Below are 24,520 nucleotides of genomic sequence, written 5' to 3'. Positions count from 1 at the left end.
CTTCCCAGGCCAACTCCCCCCACTTTGCAATCCCATAACACATCAGGAACATTCCCACTTCGTCAGAGGGGCCCCAGCAGGGATGCGGGTGGGTGCCCAGGGCTCGGGCTGCGCAGCCTGGGAGTTGGGGGAGCCAGGAACCGACCAGCTGAGGGGTCCAGGCAGCCCTAGCAATAGCACCCCCCCCCGTGTCCGTTTTTATAACCCATCTCAGCGATGGGTGTAGCCTGGGGAATGTGGGCCGGCCATCCATCAGGCTCCGCCTCTCCTGCGGCAGGCCCCGCCCCTCGGGGGAGGGTGGGGCGTGATGTGCAGCGACCCTGGGGTGGGACTGGTTATCCAGGGGCCCTGCTATGAATGGACCCTGGCTGGGCAAGGCCCCATCCCGGCCCCCCGCCCAGGGTCATTCAGCTGGGGGTGAGGGCACGGCAGCGCCCCCCCACATACCCACGTCAGTGGGCAGCATGGACCAGCCCCTCAGCATCACCCCATGAGCCAACAAATAACCACAGGGCCTGGCCCCCCCGGGGGGCACTGGCCACAATCCAGACCCAGGGGGACAGGCTGGGGGGCGGGGAGTGGGGCCCTGGAGCCCGTCCCCCCTGGAGGTGCTGGCCACAGTTCAGACCCGGGGGACAGACTGAGGGGACAGGGAGTGTGGCTCATCCCCCCGGGGGGCACCAGCCACAATCCAGACCCAGGGGGACAGGCTGGGGGGCGGGGAGTGGGGCCCTGGAGCCCGTCCCCCCTGGAGGTGCTGGCCACAGTTCAGACCCGGGGGACAGACTGAGGGGACAGGGAGTGTGGCTCATCCCCCCGGGGGGCACCAGCCACAATCCAGACCCAGGGGAACAGGCTGGTGGGGGGCAGGGAGTGGGGCCCTGAAGCCCGTCCCCCTGGGAGGCGCTGGCCACAATCCAGACCCAGGGGAACAGGCTGGGGGGGGCAGGGAGTGGGGCCCTGAAGCCCGTCCCCCTGGGAGGCACTGGCCACGGTCCAGACCCGGGGGACAGACTGGGGGGCAGGGAGTGGGACCCATCCCCCCTGGGGAGCACTGGCCACAATCCAGACCCAGGGGAACAGGCTGTGGGGGTGGGGCCCCAGGGGGACCTGCTGGGGTTGTGGGGCCTGGCCCCTCTGGAAGATGCTGGCCTCAGGCAGGACCCTCTGCCAGGCTTGGCCCATGGTGGGGGCTGCACAGCCCCAGCCGGGCACAAGCCCCCCCTCCGACCAGACTGTGCCATGTGGGGGGTAGCTCCAGGCTGTGGAGTGGGTTGGGGGGTCCCTGGGGGACCAGGCTGTGTGGGGTTGGGGGTCACTGCAGGGTTCCAGGGGTTCCGCAGGAGGAAGCAGAACCGGAGCCGTTTCAAGGTGTTTATTATCCATGGGCCCCATGTGGGGCCTAGCAGCAGCACAGAAATGTGGGGGGCACGGGCTGGGCTCTGCTGACATGACCCTGGAGAATGTGGGGGGCACTGGCTGGACCGGGTCACCGATGCAGCCATTGGGGCACTGGGTGGGGGAGGGGAAAGGGGGGCACCAGCTCTGAGCCCAGGTGGCCAATGCCAGGTGCTGCCAGCAGCTGGGCACAGGGACACTGGGGGTCCAGGAGCCTGACCTGCACTGTCCCCCACTGACTCCAGCAGGGAATATCCAGCCTGGCTGGTCGGCAGTCTCTGCCCCCCTGATCAGCAACAGGCTCCCCCGTTAACCCAAGACCCCGCCCCAGGCACAGCTCCCCTGTCACCCCCTGAGATCCCGCCCCATGCACGGCTCCCCTGTTACCCGAGACCCCGCCCCGGGCATGGCTCCCCCGTTACCCCCCGAGACCCTGTCCCAGGCATGGCTCCCCCATTACCCAGAGACCCTGTCCCGGGCATAGCTCCCCCATTACCCCGAGACCCTGCCCTGGGCACGGCTCCCCCTTCACCCTCCAGAGACCCCATCCCAGGCATGGCTCCCCCGTCACCCCCTGAGATCCCGCCCTGGGCACAGCTCCCGAGACCCCGCCTGGGCACAGCTCCCGCATCACCCCCCGAGACCCTGCCCTGGGCACGGCACGGGGAGATGGAGCCTCATTCCCGGAGACTTCCAGCCAAACCGGGAGGGATGGCGCCCGAGCCCAGCCCAGTCCTCAGCCATGGCAGAGCACCCCCCATTTCCCAGCCCCTGGGCCCCACTTCCAGCACCAGGGAGCCCAGGCCCCGGCCTTTAGGAGTCCATGGGGCAATGCAGCCCTGGGGGGACAGGGGCTGATGGTTGGGCAGAGGGGACTCAAAGTGGCCCCAGGCTGCTGATGGAGGGGCACCAGGGGGGCGCCAGGCTGCTGACGGGGGGTGCTAGGGGAGCCCCAGGCTGCTGATGGGGGGCACCAGGGGGGGCAAGGCTGCTGACGGGGGGGCACTAGGCTGCTGACAGGGTGGCGCTAGGCGGGCCCTGGCTGATGACATGGGGAGTCCCGGGGGGATCCACTGGCTGCTTACAAGGGAGCACTAGGGGGGCCCCAGGCTCATGATGGGGGGGCAAGGCTGCTGACGGGTGGGCGCCAGGGGGACCCCTGGCTGCTGATGGGGGGATGCTAGGGGGGCGCCAGGCTGCCGACGGGGTGGCACCATGGAGGGCAAGGCTGCTGACAGGGGGGCATCCAGGGGGCCCCTGACTGCTGATGGGGGGGGCACTAGGGGGGTGCCAGGCTGCTGACGGGGAGCACTAGGCTGCTGACAGGGTGGCGCTAGGGGGGCCCCGGCTGATGACAAGGGGAGTCCCGGGGGGTCCCCTGGCTGCTTACAAGGGGGCGCTAGGGGGGCCCCAGGCTCATGATGGGGGGACACCTGACTGCTGATGGGGGGATTCTGGGGGGGCAAGGCTGCTGATGGGAGGGCGCCAGGGGGACCCCTGGCTGCTGATGGGGGGGGTGCTAGGTAGGCCCCAGGCTGCTGACGGGGGGGCACTAGGGGGACCCCTGGCTGCTGACGGGGGGATTCTGGGGGGGCAAGGCTGCTGATGGGAGGGCGCCAGGGGGACCCCTGGCTGCTGATGGGGGGGGTGCTAGGTGGGCCCCAGGCTGCTGACGGGGGGGCACTAGGGGGGCGCCAGGCTGCTGACGGGGGGGTGCTAGGTGGGCCCCAGGCTGCTGACGGTGGTGTAGCTGATCTTGGAGAGGGAGGCGCCAGTGGCAGGCATGTCGTCGTCGGGCGGGGGCAGGCGGGGGCGCCGGGGGCGGCAGCGGACGAAGGTGGCGGCGAAGGCGGAGCGGAAGCGCCGGTTCATGAAGCAGTAGATGAGCGGGTTGGTGCAGGCCGAGGTGTAGGACAGCAGGTGGATGAAGGAGATGGGGGCGCCCGAGAGCGCCCGCTGGGCCGAGGCCGCGGCAAAGGCACGCCAGGTGTTGGCGGAGAAGATGGGCAGCCAGCAGAGAAAGAACATCACCACGATGACGATCAGCATGCGGATCACCCGCTTCTTGGCCAGCAGCATGGCCTGCGAGCTGTTAACGCGGGCGCGGTCCTGCTGCCCCGTGCCCACCCGGCCCAGCAAGCTCAGCTCCAGCGCCCCCCCAGGCCTGGCCAGCTGCACGTAGCAGCCGTCGTCCTCCACCCCTGGTGCCAGGGGCTCCGTGCTGCCGTGCTGGAGACCTGGGGAGAGAACAGAGCCAGGGGTCGGCCCATTCCCACCCGTGTCTGCGGACAGGCCTGAGAGGAGTCCAAGTGGTGATAGTGGGGGCCTGGGAAGTGGATGGGGGGGTTGGCGGGTGTGAATGAAGGACCCTGGGGGTGGACGGTGAGACAAAGTGGGGTTTTATTTATCTTGTTATGTTACATGTGAGTCTTAGTGTCTGTGACAGACCCAGGCCAGTGGGGGACAGGAGTCTGGCAGACGGCAAATATCCTGGTCACTGGAGGAGCAGTTTTCTGTTCCCTGAGTGACCAGAGCAGGGGCTGCACTAGAGTAATCAGGAACCTGCTAGAACCAATTAAGGCAGACAGGCCGATTAGAACACCTGCAGCCAATCAAGGCAGGTTAATCAGGGCACCTGGGTTTTAAAAGGAGCTCACTCCAATCAGAGGAGAGGAAGTGCGTGTGAGGAGCTGGGAGCAAGAGGCACAAGGAGCTGAGAGTAAGAAGGTGTGCTGCTGGAGGATTGAGGAGTACAAGCATTATCAGACACCAGGAGGAAGTTCCTGTGGTGAGGATAAAGAAGGTGTTCGGAGGAGGCCATGAGGAAGTAGCCCAGGGGGTTGTAGCTGTCATGCAGTTGTTACAAGAGGCACTATAAACAGCTGCAATCCACAGGGCCCTGGGCTGGAACCTGGAGTACAGGGCAGGCCCGGGTTCCCCCCAAACCTCTCAACTCCTGATCAGACGCAGGAGGAGTTGATCCAGACTGGGGGGAAGATCACTGAGGTGAGCAAATCTGCCAAATAAGTGCAGGACCCACTAAAGTAGAGGAGGAACTTCATCACATGTCCTATACTAATACTGGCTGTGCCTCAGTTTCCCTGTGTGCTGCACCAATACGTCAGAGGTGGGAATTGGGGGTGTGATTTTGCTGAGGCCCTGGGGCAGGTGAGGCTGCTCAGCTGTTTGCAGCTGCCTAACCTGAGACCCAGCGGGGGGTGCGACCAGCTGGAGACACAGAGAAGGAGGAAGAGCAACAGGGGGTGTCGGAGATGGGGTGGCTGGAGGCTGGCAGCCTGCGGGGGGACCGGAAGAGGGGGAGTTCAGGGTGTCAGGCCCAGGACTCCCCAAGATGGACTTGGCTGAAAGTCACTGATTTCTGTGCTAACAAGCTCTGCCCTACGCCGTGTTCCTGTCAGCTAGTAAACCTTCTGTGTTACTGGCTGGCTGAGAGTCACGTCTGACTGCAAAGTGGGGGGGCAGGACCCGGTGGCTTCCCCAGGACCCCGCCTGGGCGGACTCGCTGTGGGAAGCGCACGGAGGGGCAGAGGATGCTGAATGCTCCAAGGAGAGACCCAGGAGGTGAAGCCGTGTGAGCTTCTTGCCCTGGACACAGTCTGCTCCAAGGGAGAGGAGGCTCCCCAAAGTCCTGCCTGGCTTTGTGGGGAGCAGTTCAAAAGCATTGCCCGGGGACACCGTAACAGGGTGTGTGGAAGGGCGACACCGGCGTAGATGGGTGGATCCTGGGGGTTGGGTGTAGGGACAGGGGGACCCTGGAAGGGGGGTGTCTCAGCCTCTCACTCACCGGCGGCTTCTCTCTTGACGTCCATCTCGAAGCGGATGCCACGGTAGAGCTCACGGGAGATGAGTCCATAGGCCACGGCCATCACCATGCCGGGGATGAAGAAGAGGATGAGAAGCAGCAGGATGTACCTGGGGTGGGGGACAGCCTGTCTCATGGGAGCTCCTCAGCCCGGCTGCCAGCTTGAGCCCCCCACTCCCGGGGCCTGGACACCCCCCAGTCAGCCGGGCCAGGCCACCCACGCCAGCTGCCCCATCCCAACGGGGGCTTGGCTCCCGGCACCACCCCAGGCAGCGCGTCCGCTGGGCCAGAGCCCAGTGCGGGGGGAGGCAGGCGCTGGGGGCTGGGCGGGGGGGGCCATGACTCAGTGCGGGCGACTTAGCAGGCCAGTTTGAAGGGCTGGCTGGGCCAGCGGTGCTGGCACTGGGCGAGGCCGGGCGGGCGCTGGGGGGGGCATGGGGGGTGTGATGCAGTAGGGACTGTCTGTGCGGGGGAAGGGAGAGTGGGGGATGACTTCAGGGGAGGAATGGTACCTGAGCCAGGCAGGTGGGTAGGGGGAGTCAACACCTTTGCCGGGAAGCTGGACAAAGGAAGGGAGCCTGCTGGAGAGTGTTGGGTCAGTTTCTGTTTGGGGCTGGGGGGTGCAGCACAGGGAATCCCAAACTGGGGTCTAAGCTCCCTGAACCCCCCGTTGTCACAGAGTGTGGAGGAGTCAGGCCCTGTACCCCTCTTCCTGGGACCCACAGTGACTCTCCGCCAGCCAGTAACACAGAAGGTTTATTGGACAACAGGAATGCAGGTTACAGCAGAGCTTGGAGGCACAGCCAGGACCCCTCCATCGAGTCCTTCTGGGGGGCAGGGAGCTTAGATCCCAGTTTAGGATTCCCTGAATTCCAACCACCCAGCCCAAAACTGAAACTGACCCAACCTTCTCCAGCAGGCTCCCTTCCTTTGTCCAGCTTCCCAGGCAGAGGTGCTGACCCCTCTCCCCCCTGCCTGGCTCAGGTTACAGGCTCAGGTCCTGTCCCTCACCTAAAGTCCTCCCCTGCTCTCCATTCCCCCATGCACAACCCCTACTGCGTCATAAGGGGTGCAGGGGGGTCCTGGAGAGCACCAGGTCTGTTTGAAGGGCTGGCTTGGCCAGCGGTGCTGGCACTGGGTGAGGCCGGGCCGGGTGGGCACTGGGGGGCACGACTCACCAGGCCTGTTTGAAGGGCTGGCTCGGCCAGCGGTGCTGGCACTGGGTGAGGCCAGGCCGGGTGGGCACGGTGGTGCTGAAGATGGCGTAGGGCAGCATAAGCAGCAGGGACAGCAGCCAGGTGCTGGCGATGACCCGGTAGGCGTGGGAGCGGGTCTGCCACACGCGGGACTGCAGCGGGTTGCAGATGGCGCTGTACCGCTCGATGGCGATCGCCACCAGGCTGAAGGTGGAGACGCTGACGGAGATGCCTGGGGGGGGCACACACCGCATGAGCACCCCTCCCCGGCCCGTGCCTGGCACTGCTCAGCACAGGGTGCAGATAAACCCAGCACCCAGTGCCACTCCCAGAGGCAGGGAGATCGAGCATGGCCTGACCCCCCCTCCCCAGTGCCAGGAGGGGCTGGCAGCTCTGCTCAGGAGCTCCCTGGCCACCCCCCCCGGGCATGACTCTGGTGCCTAGAGATTCCAGGCTGCACCCAGCCCCTGGCCCCCAGGACCCTGCCGAGCCCCCAGATCCCTGGCCCCCCAGGTCCCCAGCCCTGCCCAGCCCCCATCTCCGTCCAGCCCCTAGCACCCAGATCCCTGCCCCCCCAGGTCCCCAGCCCTGCCCAGCCCCTCACAGATCCATGGCACCCCCAGATCTCCAGCTTCACCCCTGGACCTGCCAGGTTGCAAGCTCCCAGCCCTGCCTGCACTCACTCATGAGATAGGCCACGAGCTTGCAGACAGTGGGGCCGAAGACGAAGGTGCCCATGAGGCTGGGCACGAGGGTGAAGGGCATGCAGCACAGCGCCAGCAGCAGGTCGCTCAGCGCCAGCGAGAGCAGGAAGCAGTTGGTAACCGTGCGCAGGCGGCGATTCAGCACCAGCACCAAGATGATCAGCGAGTTCCCGAAGACGCTGAGCAGGAAGATCAGCGCATAGAGCAGGACCCGCACCGTGAACTCCAGGTCTGCAGAGACGGAGAGCAGGGGAATGCCGGGGGCCGGGACGCCCGGACCTACCCCGGCTCGGGTGGGGGAACGCCAGGGGCCGCGACGCCCACACCTACCCCGGCTCAGGCGGGGGAACGCCGGGGGCCGGGACGCCTGGGCCCTCCCTGTGACGAACTGGGACTGTTCTGACTGTGGCCTGTGAATGCTGGGGGGGGGGGGGGGGTTGGCCTGGGAGGATGATCTGCATGGGGGGATGGGAGACTGGCTGGAGGGAGGAGACCTGAGCAGGTAACGGGAGAACCCAGGAAGGGGTTGGAGGCCAGGTGACACCTCTGCCCAGGAAGCTGGACAAAGGCTGGGGGAGGAGACGCTGGGGGGAGAGAGGGAGTTTTTGGGAGGTGGCTCGGGAATGGAGGGAGGCGCAGATGGGGCTCTGACCCCCCAAAGGGGCTGTGGTGCCTCTGGAACCCCAAAAAGGACCTAACGGGGGGAGGGCGGGTCCTGTTGTCTGTACCGGCAAGACCTGTCTTGGACTGTGTTCCTGTTGTCTAAATAAACCTTCTGCTTTACTGGCTGGCTGAGAGTCCCGGTGAACTGCAGGAATTTGGGGGTACAGGGCTCTGACTCCCCCACTCCATGACAACTGGTGGCAGAGGTGGGATCTACCGCACCCTGGGGACGGCGCTTCCTGCAGTAAGTGACTGGGGAGCAGGGACCAGGCGTGCTGAAGAGTCAGAGAGACGGGGTCAGGGGACGATTAACCCCTGGGAGCGTGTGACCGGCTAGAAGGACTGTTGCAGTGACAGGGTCCCCCGGGGATCACAGTGAGCGGGCCCGGGGGACCCTGGCAGAGAGGGGTGACCTGAAGAAAGGCTGGTGCACGAGGGGTCTCCCTGTAACGGTGGAAAGCTGAGAGCACAGGCCGGCGAGTGGCCAGCAGGCAGATGTATGCTAAACGTGACCTGGTGGAGCTGTGCAGGCAGAGGGGGCTGCGCATTGCGAGGTCCACCAAAGACCAGCTAATTGCCCAGCTGGAGGAGAACGATCGCTTGGGTGAACCGAGCCCTGTCCCTGAGGGAAGCTGCCTGGTGGATGCAGCATGGGCCCCGGGGCCTGACATGGCTGGGAGGTGCCAGACTGCTGCCGAGGACACCCCAGACCCTGCCCACCTATACCTAGGGGAGTGGCTGCGGGAAGCCCAGCGAATACCGAGGGCACCGGTGGCCAGCAGAGGATCGTCCCGGCGGAGATCCCCGTCCCTGGAATGGATGCGGCTGGAATATGACAGGGAGCTGAGATGGGAAGAGCTCGAGTTAAGGAGGCAAGAACTGAAGCAGGAGCGGGAAGAACGAGAAAAACAGCGTCCGCATGAGGAGAACCAGCATAAGCATGAGCTGGAGCTGGCCCTGGCCCGGCTGAGGAGCAGTGAGGCCCCGGCTGCAGCGAGTGAGGGGGGACCCAGGCCTACAAAGAGCTTTGATAAGGGCTTCCTGGCCCGGCGTAAGGAGGGGGAGGACATAGACACCTTGCTGACGGCCTTTGAGAAGGCCTGCGAGCTGCACAGGGTTGACCCTGCAGACAGGATCGCAGTTCTCACCCCCTTACTGGACTCCACAGCCGTGGAGGTGTACAGCCGACTGAAAGGGGCGGAGGCAGGGGACTACGAACTGTTCAAACAGGCCCTGCTCCGCGAGTTTGGGCTGACTCCTGAGATGTACTGGGAGAGGTTCCAGAGCCAGCGTAAAACCCGTGAGGTCACATACGTACAACTGACCAACCGGGCGCAGGGGTACGCCCGCAAGTGGACAGCTGGGGCCCAAACTAAAGAGGACCTGCTTGACCTATTCATACTGGAGCACCTGTATGTGCAGTGCCCACCCAACCTGAGGCTGTGGTTGATGGACCAGAAGAGAGAGAACACGCAGCACGCAGGCCAGCTGGCCGACCAATTTGTGGACAGTCAGACAGCGGATGACAGGGAGGAATCCCAAAGGAGCAGGGCCACCACGACGCAGAAAGAGTGACCTGGGGACCTCCCAAAGGGGAAGCATGAAGAACCCTGCTCGAGGGGACCCATGGGACATGGGCTGCTATCACTGTGACCAAAGAGGCCACATATGGGCCCAGTGCCTCAGGCTCAGGGACAGACTGAGCAGACCCAACCCACAGAGGGTTGACTGGGTAAAGACCCAGCTGGATGAGGGGCAGCGTTCCCAGGCAAGGGGGCTGGCAGCGTACCACCTGCTGAGGAGGGCCCCAGGCCCGCTTTTCTGGAGGGCTGAATGCTCCAGGCTCTGGGTTTTGGTTTACAGGGTGGGTGCGGGGGCTGCCCCTCCGGAGAGAGTGCCTTGTTCCCCTGGAGGTAGATGGGAGGGAGGTCACTGGGTACTGGGACACAGGCACAGAGGTGACGCTGGCCCGGCCCGAGGTGGTGGCCTCAGATCAGGTGATGCCCAACACCTACCTGACCCTGAATGGGGTCCTGCCCACACCCATCAAGGTGCCCGTGGAGAGGGTACACCTGAAGTGGGGAGCGAAGAAGAGCCCCAAGGAGATGGGGGTGCACCTGCATTTGCCCACTGAGGTGTTGATGGTGGGGGACCTGGAGGACTGGCCAAGCAACGCCTGGGGTGCCCTGGCCATGACCCGCAGTCAGAGCCGGCGAGTGGCACTGCGCCCTGACAACGGGGAAGGTACCTTGCTCGAGGTGCAGGACCCTAACCCAGGGGGGAGGGAACGCCCAGGGAAATGGCTCAGGGAGGCTGCAGCTTCAGACCCAGCCGACGAGAGAGAGCAGGTGCCCAACCCTGTCCCAGCTGCTGAGTTCCAGGCCGAGGTGCAGAAAGATCCCTCCTTGCGGAAGCACAGGGACCGGGCTGACCTTAGTGCGGTACAGACCATGAGGAGAGGTTGCAAGGAGAGGTTCCTGTGGGAGAAGGGGTTCCTGTACCGAGAATGGGCTCCCCCAGGGGAAGTAGAGTCATGGGGGATCAGGAGGCAGCTGGTGGTTCCCCAGAAGTTTCGCCACAAGCTACTGTACCTGGCCCATGACATCCCTCTCGCAAGGCACCAGGGAATCCGGCGCACCAGGCAGAGGCTGCTACAGAACTTTTACTGGCCTGGGGTCTTTACCCAGGTCCGACAGTACTGCCAATCCTGTGACCCCTGCCAGAGGGTGAGGAAGGCCCGGGACAAGGGGAAAGCGGCTTTAGGAGCCTTGCCAACACATGGGGGCCTTTCCAGAGGGGGGCTAAGGTCAAAATGGGGGCTCTGAACCAAAAGAGCCCGAATCACAGCCCCCCAGACTGGAACACGGGGAGAAGACCCCAGCCCAGCTTGAACCCCAGGGGTACTGGGGTGGGGAAAGGGCACGGGCCCCATAAACCTTCCCACATGCAAACTACGAGTGCCACCGAGCTCCCCCCGACCTAAAGGGGGGTGTGAAACTGGAAGGGCCTGGGGTAACTCCCACCCAGGAATGGGAGGGATGTTGGGGCGTCCCTGGGAATGTGGGTAGGTTCGAACTTCCCCAGGTCACTGGCTGAAGTGACCCCGCTCTGTTCGGTCTCGAAGGGGGGAGAGACGTGACGAACTGGGACTGTTCTGACTGTGGCCTGTGAATGCTGGGGGGGGGTTGGCCTGGGAGGATGATCTGCATGGGGGGATGGGAGACTGGCTGGAGGGAGGAGACCTGAGCAGGTAACGGGAGAACCCAGGAAGGGGTTGGACGCCAGGTGACAAAGGCTGGGGGAGGAGACGCTGGGGGGAGAGAAGGAGTTCTTGGGAGGTGGATGGGGAATGGAGGGAGGCGCAGACAGGGCTCTGACCCCCCAAAGGGGCTGTGGTGCCCCTGGAACCCCAAAAAGGACCTAACGGCGGGGGGTCCTGTTGTCTGTACCGGCAAGACCTGTCTGGGACTGTGATCCTGTCGGCTAATAAACCTTCTGCTTTACTGGTGACTGAGAGTCCCGGTGAACTGCAGGAAGCTGGGGGTGCAGGGCCCTGACTCCCCCATACTCCATGACACTGCCCAGCTCAGGCAGGGGAACGGCGGGGGCCAGGACGCCCGGTGTGACGAAGTGGGACTGTTCTTAATGTTTCCTCTCAATATTGTGTGGGTGCCTCAGTTTCCCCTACGCAGTTCTTAAGTCTCCAGTGTGCATAAATGGCTGACACCCTGGATCCTGGCAACAAATGGCCGGGGCCCTTCCCCCCTGGCAAGGGGATGCTAAAGGTGAATAAAGAGATCAGGTGACCTCCTGGCCCAGGAAAGAGACTAAGGCCAGACAGGAGGGGCTGGAGGGGGGTTTCAGTTCGGAGCTGGCTGGGGATGGAAGTGAGGGCAGACGGGGTTGTCTGGCTCGCTGGGCCCCAGAATGGACCCGGCCGAGGGGTCCCGTTCTCTGTACCTACAAGCTCTGTTTTAGACCCTGTTCCTGTCATCGAATAAACCTCTGTGTTACTGGCTGGCTGAGACTCACGTCTGACTGCAAAGTGGGGGGGCAGGACCCGGTGGCTTCCCCAGGACCCCGCTGGGGTGGACTCGCTGTGGGAAGCGCACGGAGGGGCAGAGGATGCTGAATGCTCCAAGGAGAGACCCAGGAGGTGAAGCCGTGGGAGCTTCTTGCCCTGCAGACAGTCTGCTCCGAGGGAGAGGAGGCTCCCCAGAGTCCTGCCTGGCTTTGGGGGAGCAGTTCCAGAGCATCGCCCGGTGACTCCGTGACACCCGGGTGCTCCCTGGCTTGGGCAGGGGAATGCCAGGGGTCAGGATGCCCATGACAATGCCTGAGGGGCCTCCACTGACTCTTCCTCAGGATGGCTCCCCCACCCTGCGCCTGCTGGTCACCCTCCCCACTGGGCACAGGCTCCCCTGGCACCGGGGCAGCCACAGGGCTGACGGCTGGGAACGACACCCCGTGGGGACCAGTGTGACACAACCGACACCCTGGGCAGCGAGAGCTTGCGGCCCCGCGCTGGGTCCCTCCCCCTGCCCCCCGGGAGCCGTGCTGGGTCCCTCCCCCTGCCCCCCAGCTGGGTCCCTCCCCCTGCCCCCCCGGGAGCCGTGCTGGGTCCCTCCCCCTGCACCCCAGCCCCCCCCTGGGTCCCTGCCCCTGCCCCCCCCGGGAGCCGCGCTGGGTCCCTCCCCCTGCCCCCCCGGGAGCCGCGCTGGGTCCCTCCCCCTGTCCCCCCGGGAGCCGCGCTGGATCCCTCCCCCTGCCCCACCCAGCCCTGTGCTCAGTCCCTCCCCCTGCACCCCCTGCCAGATCCCTCCCCCTGCCCCCCCGGCCCCAGCGCTGGGTCCCTCCCCCTGCCCCCCCGGGAGCCGTGCTGGGTCCCTCCCCCTGCACCCCAGCTGGGTCCCTCCCCCTGCCCCCCCCGGGAGCCGTGCTGGGTCCCTCCCCCTGCACCCCAGCCCCCCCTCTGGGTCCCTGCCCCTGCCCCCCCCCGGGAGCCGCGCTGGGTCCCTCCCCCTGCCCCTCCGGGAGCCGCGCTGGGTCCCTCCCCCTGCCCCACCCAGCCCTGTGCTCAGTCCCTCCCCCTGCACCCCCTGCCAGATCCCTCCCCCTGCCCCCCCGGCCCCAGCGCTGGGTCCCTCCCCCTGCACCCCAGCCCCACCGCTGGGTCCATCCCCCTGCCCCTCGGGAGCTGCACTGGATCCCTCCTCCTGCCCCCCCCAGCCCTGTGCTCAGTCCCTCCCCCTGCCCCCCCGCAGGATCCCTCCCCCTGCACTCCCGCCCCCACGCTGAGTCCCTCCCTCTACCCCCCCTAGCCCTAGCGCTGGGTCTCTCCCCCTGCCCCCCCGGCTCTGCACTCGGTCTCTCCCCCTGCCCCCCCCACCAAATCCTTCCCCCTGCCCCCTCCTGCCCCAGCACTGGGTCCCTCCCCCTGCCCTCCCGAGTGCTGTGCTGGGTCCCTCCCCCTGCACCCCAGCCCCCCCGCCGGGTCCCTCCCCGTGCCCCCCCCAGTCGCGGCACCAGGTCCCTCCCCATGCCCCCCCAGGCGCGGCACCGGGTCCCTCCCCATTTCCCCCCCCAGTCGCGGCACCAGGTCCCTCCCCATGCCCCCCCAGGCGCGGCACCGGGTCCCTCCCCATTTCCCCCCCCAGGCGCGGCACCAGGTCCCTCCCCATTTCCCCCCCAGGCGCGGCACAGGGTCCCTCCCCATTTCCCCCCCAGGCGCGGCACAGGGTCCCTCCCCATTTCCCCCCCCAGGCGCGGCACCAGGTCCCTCCCCATTTCCCCCCCAGGCGCGGCACAGGGTCCCTCCCCATTTCCCCACCCAGGCGCCATGCTGGGTCCCCTCTGTCACGCAGTCCCTGGGCGCTGCTCCCCACCAAGCCAGGCAGGACTTTGGGGAGCCTCCTCTCCCTTGGAGCAGACTGGGTCGGGGGGGCACTTGCTGGCAGGTGCCGAGATGGAACCAGACGCAGGCGAGCGGCGGGGTGACACCGTGACACCCTCGGCCGGCTGGGACCAGGGGGCGCTGCATGGGGCGGGCAGGAGTGTTCGGGTGCCGCCAGGGGGGATGCAGCTCCCCCAGCCCGAGCGGCGTTGCCCCAGCCCCCGGGGTAACAGCGCTACCTCCCCCCACAGCCGGCACGCCCCTCCCCCGCCGAACCCCACAGCGGCACCAGCTGCCCAGAGTGGGTAGGGGGCTTGGGAAGGGGCCCAGGGAGGGGCATGGGGGGCTCAAGGAGGGGCCCAGGATGGCTCGGGGAGGCACCGAGAACAGACTGGGCTCACGCCTGGGGCGACAGGGGCCTGGGAGGGAGCCTGGGCCGGATGCGGGCCCGGTGCTGGCGGTTTGCCGTGCTGGGGCCGGGGGCTTTGAGCCAGGCAGGCCAAGGTCGCCCAAGCTGGTGCCAGCTGCCAAGCGAGTGGCGGGAACAGGCCGCTGGGGTCCGGGCAGGGGACACAGGCGGCTGGAGCCCAGAGGCTCCGTTTGACAGGCCGTGGGGCCGGCCCCACAGGAAAGCAGGAGCCGGGGGGGAGGGAGGGCCCTCGCAGGGACTGATAGTGGGTGCAGCGCCAAGATGCTCGGGCCAGGTCTGAGTTTCCCTCCTCTGGGAGGTGCCAGGCCGTGCTGCCCCCTGCCCATCGGCACCGCAGGACGCCAATGGATTCAGGGTCCCAGTGAACAAGCGACCCCCCCTGGGCTCCCCGGGCCCCTCTGCGCCAAACACCGGGGGGGGGCAGCCGGCCAGCGGGGAGGGTGGTGGCTCATGGCGGCTCCGGTACCGACCCAGGGCCCAGCCCCAGGCAAGGGAGCTCCTCTCCAGAGAGGGACTGAGGGTCAGGAGTGAGGGGCACCAGCCAGGCTGAGGGCGGGGGGGCAGGACTGGGCTGGCAGGGGCTGCAGGTCAGGAGTGAGGGGCAGCGGCAGAGCTGGAGGGGGGGGAGGCAGGACCAGGACGTCAGGGGCTGCAGGTCGAGAGTGAGGGGCACTGGCAGAGCAGGGGAGGGCTGGGCTGGCAAGTGCTGCGGGTCAGGAGTGAGGGGCACCAGCCAGGCTGAGGGCGGGGGGGCAGGACTGGGCTGGCAGGGGCTGCAGGTCAGGAGTGAGGGGCAGCGGCAGAGCTGAGGGGGGGGGAGGCAGGACCAGGATGTCAGGGGCTGCAGGTCGAGAGTGAGGGGCAGCGGCAGAGCTGAGGGCGGGGGGGCAGGACTGGGCTGGCAGGGGCTGCAGGTCAGGAGTGAGGGGCACCAGCCAGGCTGGGGGGGGAGCAGCCTCTCACTTGCAGAACAACCCCCCTCCCCACCATTTTTGCCGCCCCATGTGCTTCCTCCACGGGTGACTGGAGCCGCCCTGACCCCCACCCCATTCCCAGCCCCACAGGCCACTCCCAGAAGTGGAGGATCCCTGACCCAGGCGCGGGGGGGGGGGGCGCAGGACGGAGCCCCTGGGACTCATCCCCACTGCGGCAGCAGCGGCCCCAGCCGCATGTGAGCGAAGGCCGAACCCCGGGGCCGGGGGCAGTGCGGGGCATAGGACACATGGGGCAGCACCCGCAGGGCGGGGGAGCCGGTCTCACCTGCGCAGGGGGGCCTGGTGCCGGGGGGCCCGGGATCCTGGGGAGGGAACAGGGCCAGAGGACCAGTCTCACCTGGAGGGGGGCTCGGTGCAGGAGGGCCTGGGAAGGGGTAGGGAGCAGGGGGGGGCGGTCTCACCTGCGGGAGGGGGCTCGGTGCGTGGGGCCCGGGGAAGGCGGGGGGGCTCGCTGCGTGGGGGCCGGTCTCACCTGTGGGAGGGGGCTCGGTGCGTGGGGCCCGGGGAAGGCGGGGGAGTCGGTGCGGGGGGGGGCCTGGGGAAGGCGGGGGGGCCGGTCTCACCTGCAGGGGGGGGCCCGGGCGGGCTCCGCAGCAGGTCGCAGAGGCTCCGGTTCCAGCCCGAGGCGTTGCCGGGCCCCCCCCCGCACAGCAGCCGCTGCAGCGTCTCGTTCGGGCGCCGCGGGTCCAGCGCTCCGGCCGCGCCCATCCCCGGGGCCTCGCGGCGCCCTCCCGCGCCCGCTGCGGACTCGCCGCCGCCTCCGCTCGGCTCCAGCGCCGGGACCGACTGAGCCCGGAGCCGCCACCCGCCGCGGAGCCGCAAGCGAACGGCGCCCTCTGCCGGGCCCGGCGCGAACGGTGGGAAGGGGCGGGGGGCTGCGGGGCGGGAGTGGGGGGCACTGGCAGAGCTGTGGGGAGCCTGGGGCTGGGCTAGCCGGGCGCTGCGGGTCGGGAGTGGGGGGCACTGGCATAGCTGGGTTGGGGGCAGGGCTGGGCTAGCCGGGCGCTGCGGGTGGATAGTGAGGGGCACTGACAGAGCTGGGGGGAGCCCAGGGCTGGGCTAGCCGGGCGCTGTGGGTCGGGAGTGAGGGGCACTGGCAGAGCTGGGGGGAGCCCGGGGCTGGGCTAGCCGGGCGCTGCGGGTCGGGAGTGGGGGGCACTGGCAGAGCTGGGGGGAGCCTGGGGCTGGGCTAGCCGGGCGCTGCGGGTTGGGAGTGGGGGGCACTGGCAGAGCTGGGTTGGGGGCAGGGCTGGGCTAGCCGGGCGCTGCGGGTCGGGAGTGAGGGGCACTGACAGAGCTGGGGGGAGCCCAGGGCTGGGCTAGCCGGGCGCTGCGGGTCGGGAGTGGGGGGCACTGGCAGAGCTGGGGGGAGCCTGGGGCTGGGCTAGCTGGGCGCTGCGGGTCGGGAGTGAGGGGCACTGGCAGAGCTGGGGGGAGCCCGGGGCTGGGCTAGCAGGGGCTGTGGGTCGGGAGTGAGGGGCACTGGCAGAGCTGTGGGGAGCCCAGGGCTGGGCTAGCCGGGCGCTGCGGGTCGGGAGTGAGGGGCACTGGCAGAGCTGGGGGGAGCCCAGGGCTGGGCTAGCCGGGCGCTGCGGGTTGGGAGTGGGGGGCACTGGCAGAGCTGGGTTGGGGGCAGGGCTGGGCTAGCAGGGGGCTGCGGGTCGGGAGTGAGGGGCACTGACAGAGCTGGGGGGAGCCCAGGGCTGGGCTAGCCGGGCGCTGCGGGTCGGGAGTGAGGGGCACTGGCAGAGCTGTGGGGAGCCCGGGGCTGGGCTAGCCGGGCGCTGCGGGTCGGGAGTGAGGAGCACTGGCAGAGCTGGGGGGAGCCCGGGGCTGGGCTAGCCGGGCGCTGCAGGTCGGGAGTGAGGGGCTCCTGCAGAGCTGGGGGGAGCCCAGGGCTGGGTTGGCAGGGGGCTGTGGGTTGGGAGTCAGGGGCACCGGCAGGGCTGGGGGGAGCCCAAGGCTGGGGCACCAGCTCCCCTGCTGCCCCAGGGTTAGTGAATTTCAGTTCTGGGTCCTATCTGGGGTCCCACACAGGGTCCCTGCGTCTCCCCCAGGCCCCAGAGCTCAGCTGTATCAGTTCAAACAGTTTACCAAATCCCAGCTCTCATTGCGTAAACATGCAGCTCAGAGCCAGTGTCACATTTTGGTGCCATGAAACCAAGTTGCGAAACTTATCAAATGTCAAAAAATTAACAAGTGTCCAAATCTGAGGCCCCTTGGAGCTTGAGGAGCGGGCCAAATGGCCCCCTGGCCCCCTCCGATGGGCCCTGGGCCTGGCTGCTATTGGGGTGGCCAGGTTGTGGGGCTGTAATTTCTTGTCTCTGGGACGGGGCGGGGGAAGGGGGGCCCAGGGGTCCAGCCCCCAGGAAAAGTTGCTGGGACCCCAAGTCCATTCAACACCCCCTGGCTGGCCCCTGGCATCGGCCTGCGGTGGGTCTATGCCCTACCCCGCAGGGTCACTGGGGGTTGGGTAGCTGGAACCCCTGGCCCAGGGCTGGGCCCAGACACATCCACAGGGACCTGGGAGGGGGCTCCCAGCCAGTTGGGGCCAGGAGAACCCAGGCATCCGGGTGCCCATCCCCTGCCCTATGCACTGGGCGAGCCCCCGGTGCTGTGGGGCGTCGCATTGGGGCAGGTGGCCCCGGGGTGCTTCTTGGGGGGCAGGGCTGGCCAGGAGCTGCCCCACGGCGGGTGAGGGTCACTGGGAGCAGACGCCGTCTCCCAGCAGCACCTGGCCCCGCAGGCATCTTGTGTTTGTCCTGCTTATCCGGGCGGGCGGCACAGGCCCCGCGGTGCGCCGGGAGGGGCCGTGTTGACTCGCGGCTCCAAGCTCCATCCTGTTTACCTGGGGGGCGGGGGGGGGAAGCGGGAACAGCTGCAGGTTTTCACCCCAGCCGCTGGCCCATTGTCTGGGCACCTGGCACCCAGAGCCGCCTGCCCACGTGGCCTGCGGTGTGGACAGAGACCCCCCCCCTGAGCCCCGTGACGTGGTACAGCTCCCAGCGCCCCCGCAGAGCCTTGTGATGTGCTACAGCCCCCAGCGCCCCTCCCTGGAGCCCCTGACGCGGTACACCCCTCCAGCACCCCTCCCCAGAGCCCCGTGATGTGGTAACCCCCCCAGCACCCCTGCCAGAGCCCCGTGATGTGGTACCCCCCCCAGCTCCCTCTGGGAGTCCCATGATGTGGTACACCCCCCCCAGTACCTCCAGAGCCCCATGACGTGGTACACCTCCCCAGTGCCCCCCTTGAGCCCCATGACTTCGTACACCCCTCCAACCCCCCTGATCCCCATGATTTGGTACAACCCCCCAGTACCCCCCCAGGAGCCCTGTGACATGGTATGGCCCCCGACCCCCCCTGGAGCCCCATGACTTGGTACGACCCCCAGCACCCCCCCCCAGAGTCCCATGATGTGGTACGACTCCCCCCCAGAGCTGCCCCCCCTGGAGCCCCGTTATGTGGTATGACCCCCAGTGCCCCCCCAGACATCTGTGATGTAGTATAACCCCTCAGTGCCCCCATGTGACAAAGTGGGGTTTTATTTATCTTGTTATGTTACATGTGAGTCTGTGTCCTCTACCAACACTGGCTGTGCCTCAGTTTCCCTGTGTGCTGCACCAATACGTCAGAGGTGGGAATTGGGGGTGTGATTTTGCTGAGGCCCTGGGGCAGGTGAGGCTGCTCAGCTGTTTGCAGCTGCCTAACCTGAGACCCAGCGGGGGGTGCGACCAGCTGGAGACACAGAGAAGGAGGAAGAGCAACAGGGGGTGTCGGAGATGGGGTGGCTGGAGGCTGGCAGCCTGCGGGGGGACCGGAAGAGGGGGAGTTCAGGGCGTCAGGCCCAGGACTCCCCAAGATGGACTTGGCTGAAAGTCACTGATTTCTGTGCTAACAAGCTCTGCCCTACGCCGTGTTCCTGTCAGCTAGTAAACCTTCTGTGTTACTGGCTGGCTGAGAGTCACGTCTGACGGCAAAGTGGAGGGGTAGGACCCTGTGGCCCCCCCAGCACCCCGCCTGGGTGGACTCGCTGTGGGAAGCGCACGGAGGGGCAGAGGATGCTGAATGCTCCAAGGAGAGACCCAGGAGGTGAAGCCGTGGGAGCTTCTTGCCCTGCAGACAGTCTGCTCCGAGGGAGAGGAGGCTCCCCAGAGTCCTGCCTGGCTTTGTGGGGAACAGTTCCAGAGCATCGCCCGGGGACTCCGTGACTCCTGGTGGCAACGGTGGGATCTACTGTAGCCCATGGACAGAGCATCCTGCAGTGTTGCCCGGTGACTCCGAGACACCCGCACAAAGCCCCATGAAATGGTATGACCCCCCACAGTGCCCGGTCATGTGGTTTGACCCCCCCCAGAGAGCCCAGTGACATGGGACATCCCCCCCAGTGACCCCCACAGACCCCATCACATGGTACAACTCCCTCCTCCCCCTAGATAACACTGCCCAGCCTCCTTGTAACTCCAGCCAGTGGGGCCCTGTTCACCCCCCGTCACTAGAGTGGCTGGGCTCCCCTCTTCCTGCCCCCCTCACTCCCCACTGCAGTGACCCTGGGGCAGCTGCCAGCTCTGGGAGCAAAGCGTGGGGGGCCCCTCTGCATGGAGGGCAGGTCCCCACAGCCGGCTGCTCTGCATGCGCTGCCCCCCAGGCGCTGGGTCCCTGCAGGCCCCCTGCGCGTGGGCTGATACCATGGGAGCGCCCGGTGCCGCCCCACAGACAGTGACCAGCGGGCCAAGGAAGGGCCGGGGCGACAGGGACAGGCGCCCCTGAGCTAGGCAGGCAGTTTGTCCCTGATGGCTGCAAAACTGCCCTTGGAAGCGGGAGCCATGAGTCACCGACACAGAGGCATCTGCCTGGAACAACAGCTGGGCAGGGTGGGATGGGCCTCGCCCCCTACCCCGCCTCTCACAGGCGTTAACTCTGAATCAGAGCAATGGCAGCGCAGTTAGCGCTTTCATTGCTGGCGTCCTAGCAGCGCCCGCCGGCCACCCCGGCTGTGGCCAGCCCTCAGGTTGGGTTTACACTCCGCTCCCTGGCTGCTCTTATCACTGCTTTGGCTGCGTGCCCAGGATGGGTAAAGATGGAAAAACTCACACAGGCACTGCCGCCTGGTTACACAAACTAGGACCTTTTACGCTCTGGCGGTTACACCCGGTGCCGGCAGCACCCCAGGGTCCCCCCCTCGCTGGGAAGCGCCAAAACACTGCTCACTTGGAGCCAGTTTGTGTTCCAGAGCCAGTGACAACACTGCCCCCCCCGGGCAGTTCAAATTCTTCCAGACAGCCCCTGCCCACCCATTCTGCCCCCGCGTGTGTCCCAGATCCATGGGCCTGGGCTCTCGCAGAGTTCAGTCCCTGGGAGGCCCCCGTCACACGCTCTCACTAGGGAGAGCCGCTCGGTTTCACCACCTCCGGGGCCTGAGCGAGCAGGGCGGAGGCGCCGGAGTGTGAGGTGTGACAAAGTGTGTTGGGGGCTGGGTTCTTGTTTTGCTAGTGGTTTGAATGCTGAGTGGGGAGTGTTGGCCTGGGAAGGGTGCAGGGGGCTGTGTTGGGACTGGCTGCCTGGGGAAGGGAGGAGACCTGAGCAGGTAACCTGAGAACCCAGGAGGGGGTTGGAGGGGAATTTGGGGGCCTGCCTGGGGAAGGGAGGAGACCTGAGCAGGTAACCTGAGAACCCAGGAGGGGGATTGGAGGGGAGTTTGGGGGCCTGCCGGGGGGAAGGGAGGAGACCTGAGCAGGTAACCTGAGAACCCAGGAGGGGATTGGAGGGGAGTTTGGGGGCCTGCCGGGGGGAAGGGAGGAGACCTGAGCAGGTAACCTGAGAACCCAGGAGGGGATTGGAGGGGAGTTTGGGGGCCTGCCGGGGGGAAGGGAGGAGATCTGAGCAGGTAACCTGAGACCCCAGGAGGGGGATTGGAGGGGAGTTTGGGGGCCTGCCTGGGGGAAGGGAGGAGACCTGAGCAGGTAACCTGAGAACCCAGAAGGGGGTTGGAGGGGAGTTTGGGGGCCTGCCTGGGGAAGGGAGGATACCTGAGCAGGTAACCTGAGAACCCAGGAGGGGGATTGGAGGGGAGTTTGGGGGCCTGCCTGGGGGAAGGGAGGAGACCTGAGCAGGTAACCTGAGAACCCAGGAGGGGGATTGGAGGGGAGTTTGGGGGCCTGCTTGGGGGAAGGGAGGAGATCTGAGCAGGTAACCTGAGAACCCAGGAGGGGGATTGGAGGGGAGTTTGGGGGCCTGCCTGGGGGAAGGGAGGAGATCTGAGCAGGTAACCCGAGAACCCAGGAGGGGGATTGGAGGGGAGTTTGGGGCCCTGCCTGGGGGAAGGGAGGAGACCTGAGCAGGTAACCTGAGAACCCAGGAGGGGGATTGGAGGGGAGTTTGGGGGCCTGCCGGGGGGAAGGGAGGAGACCTGAGCAGGTAACCTGAGAACCCAGGAGGGGGTTGGAGGAGAGTTTGGGGCCCTGCCTGGGGAAGGGAGGAGACCTGAGCAGGTAACCTGAGAACCCAGGAGGGGGTTGGAGGGGAGTTTGGGGGCCTGCCTGGGGGAAGGGAGGAGACCTGAGCAGGTAACCTGAGAACCCAGGAGGGGGATTGGAGGGGAGTTTGGGGGCCTGCCTGGGGGAAGGGAGGAGATCTGAGCAGGTAACCTGAGAACCCAGGAGGGGATTGGAGGGGAGTTTGGGGGCCTGCCGGGGGGAAGGGAGGAGATCTGAGCAGGTAACCTGAGAACCCAGGAGGGGGTTGGAGGGGAGTTTGGGGCCCTGCCTGGGGGAAGGGAGGAGACCTGAGCAGGTAACCTGAGAACCCAGGAGGGGGTTGGAGGAGAGTTTGGGGCCCTGCCTGGGGGAAGGGAGGAGATCTGAGCAGGTAACCTGAGAACCCAGGAGGGGGTTGGAGGAGAGTTTGGGGCCCTGCCGGGGGGAAGGGAGGAGACCTGAGCAGGTAACCTGAGAACCCAGGAGGGGGTTGGAGGCCAGGTGACACCTCTGCCCGGGAAGCTGGACAAAGGACACAACGGCTGGGGGCAGAGCTGGGGGAGGCTGAGTGAGAGGCTGGAGGGAGTTTCAGTTTGGAGCTGGCTGGGAAATGGAGAGGGGAGCCCCGACCAACAGGGCTGTGGCCTCCTTGGGGCTCCCAGATGGACCTGACTGAGGGGCCCTGTTGTCTGTACCGGCAAGACCTGTCTGGGACTGTGTTCCTGTCGGCTAATAAACCTTCTGTGTTACTGGCTGGCTGAGAGTCCCGGTGAATCGCAGGAAGTGGGGGTGCAGGGCCTGGTCTCCCCCCACACTGCGTGACAAGGGGAGAGGGAGTTTGTTGGGACACAGGACCGGAGAGGGAACGTGGGACCCCGGCCGATCGCCTGGAGAATGGAGACCCCAGCGACTGGTGACCTGGGGACCCGGAGACCCAGCTCAGGAGACACAGCCGGTTCTGGCCTGTAGAAGGACAATGGGCTGTGGGGAGAGGACCCCGGTGACCTGACCAGCCGGTTCCAGCCAGAGGGACCAGAGGACAGAAGAGGGGAGAGGGGGCCCAGGCACCCTGGAGAGAAGCCAATGGACAGAGGGGCTTGGGGCCGGGGGTATCAGATGCCCAGCTGGGAAGCAGGGGGGCTCTGGGCTGGAGACGGGGAGCAGGCAGAGCCCCCCTGGCTGCAGGGGGACTGGGATGTGCTGGGCTGAGGGAGGCCAGACCTGAGGGTCAGAGTTTCCTGTGCTGGGTTCAACTCTCAATAAACCCTCCTGTTTTATGCTGGCTGAGAGTCGCTCTGGGCTAGAGAACGGGGGGCGGGGGCATCAACCCCTTCAGGAGTGAGGAGGCCCCGGGGTCCCAGAGCACGTGGACTCCCTGAGGGGGCCCACGGTGAGACACAGACGTGCTAAGGCTCAGAGAGGTGCGGCTCCAGGAGGTGCAGGGGTCTGACCCCGATAGAGAGTGGACCCCCCAGAAGGGCTGTCTCACTGAAAGGGCCACCCCCCACGGATGGCATGGGGCCACGTGTGGGCCTGACCTGTGAGTCCGTGACAACGTGGTAGCAGAGGATGGTTGGCGGATGCCCCCTGTAGACATGTGGCTGCGGGCGCAGGCTCTTTGCAGTGAGTGGCTGCCAGCAATAGAACGAGGGTATTGAACGGAACCAGCCTGGAACTGGCCTAGAACCGGCTCCGTAAGAGACACCTGGCAGGTCTGTGCAGGGAGAGGGGGCTGAGTGTGGGGAGGCTCCCTAAGGAGTGGCTGATTGCTCAGCTTGTAGAGAATGACCAGTCTGAGGACCAGGCTCCAGACCCCAGGGGGGCTCCCGGGGTGCCCGGTGAGCCGGGGAGTAGCCGGGGGGGCAGTCTGTGTAGCGACCGGGAGGGTGTCAGACCCGACTCCCCAGTCAGCACAGGGAGACCCCAGTCAGGTTCCTCCCTCGAGGAGCTGCGGAAACTGGAGCTGGAGCTGAAAGCGAAGGAGCTGGCACTGGAGGAGCGGAGGCTGGTGGACAGAGAGAACGAGAGGACCGTGCAGAACAGCGGAAGAACGAATTGGAGCTGGAGGAGCGGTGGGCCAAGAGGGCCTGCCGGGGTAAATGGGGAAGGGCCCCGAGATGCCAGTGGTGTGGGGACTCTAGATACCAAACTGCTGCCCCAGTTCAAGGAAGGAGGGGGGATATTGATGCTGTGACGAACTGGGAAAGTTCTTAATGTTTTCTCTGAATACTGTGTTGGTGCCTCAGTGTCCCCATGGCAGTTCTTAAGTATCTGGCAGAGCAAAGGGCCAGTGCACCTAAATGTCTGACACTCTGTCTCCTAGCAACTGATGGCCTGGGCCCCTCCTCTGCAAAGGTGCCAGCTGAAGGTGTTGGAGACAAAGGGATCAGGTGACCTCCTGGCCCGGGAAAGGGGCTGAGGAGAGAGGAGGGGCTGGGAGGGGTTGTTAGTCTGGAGCTGGCTGGGGTCGAGGGTGGAGGGCAGACCTGGGGGTCTGGCTCACTGCCCCCCAGAATGGACCCAGCCGAGGGGTCCAGTTCGCTGTATCTACAAGCTCTGTTTTAGACCCTGTTCCTGTCATCGAATAAACCTCTGTGTTACTGGCTGGCTGAGAGTCACGTCTGACTGCAAAGTGGGGGTGCAGGACCCGGTGGCTTCCCCAGGACCCCACTGGGGCGGGCTCGCTGTGGGAAGCGCACGGAGGGGCAGAGGATGCTGAATGCTCCAAGGAGAGACCCAGGAGGTGAAGCTGTGTGAGCTTCTTGCCCTGAACAAGTCTGCTCCAAGGGAGAGGAGGCTCCCCAAAGTCCTGCCTGGCTTGGTGGGGAGCAGTTCCAGAGCATCGCCCGGGGACTCCGTGACAACTGGTGGCAGCGGCGGGACGTACTGCACCCCGTGAATGGGGCTGCTTGCAGTAAGTGACTGGGGAGCAGTAAAACAAAGGA

The 24,520-nt window shown here is 66.4% G+C and overlaps 2 protein-coding genes and 1 long non-coding RNA gene across 3 annotated transcripts; all 3 read right to left on the bottom strand.

Moving 5' to 3' along the window:
* Nucleotides 1–3,075: 3,075 nt before the first annotated feature.
* LOC127043749 (cholecystokinin receptor-like) lies at nucleotides 3,076–15,810 on the bottom strand. Its single transcript, XM_050937867.1, has 5 exons — nucleotides 15,666–15,810; nucleotides 7,101–7,352; nucleotides 6,400–6,649; nucleotides 5,204–5,331; nucleotides 3,076–3,635 (listed from the first exon to the last, which is right to left on the bottom strand). Exons 1-5 carry the CDS (start codon nucleotides 15,808–15,810, stop codon nucleotides 3,115–3,117), a joined length of 1,296 nt encoding a protein of 431 aa, XP_050793824.1. The 3' UTR covers nucleotides 3,076–3,114.
* On the bottom strand, nucleotides 3,115–7,182 carry LOC127044855 (cholecystokinin receptor-like). The gene is made up of 4 exons (XM_050940090.1): nucleotides 7,101–7,182; nucleotides 6,400–6,649; nucleotides 5,204–5,331; nucleotides 3,115–3,635 (listed from the first exon to the last, which is right to left on the bottom strand). The coding sequence occupies exons 1-4, from the start codon at nucleotides 7,180–7,182 to the stop codon at nucleotides 3,115–3,117; spliced, it is 981 nt and encodes a 326-aa protein (XP_050796047.1).
* Nucleotides 15,811–21,021: 5,211 nt separating the features above from the next.
* LOC127040130 (uncharacterized) lies at nucleotides 21,022–21,857 on the bottom strand. Its single transcript, XR_007771370.1, has 4 exons — nucleotides 21,822–21,857; nucleotides 21,596–21,670; nucleotides 21,142–21,217; nucleotides 21,022–21,067 (listed from the first exon to the last, which is right to left on the bottom strand). It is a non-coding gene; the product is annotated as an uncharacterized LOC127040130 (long non-coding RNA).
* Nucleotides 21,858–24,520: the final 2,663 nt, after the last annotated feature.

This window comes from Gopherus flavomarginatus, chromosome 1 (assembly GCF_025201925.1).
Source record: "Gopherus flavomarginatus isolate rGopFla2 chromosome 1, rGopFla2.mat.asm, whole genome shotgun sequence".
NCBI classification, from domain to species: Eukaryota; Metazoa; Chordata; order Testudines; family Testudinidae; genus Gopherus; species Gopherus flavomarginatus.
This window is presented reverse-complemented; position numbering and strand designations above follow the sequence as displayed.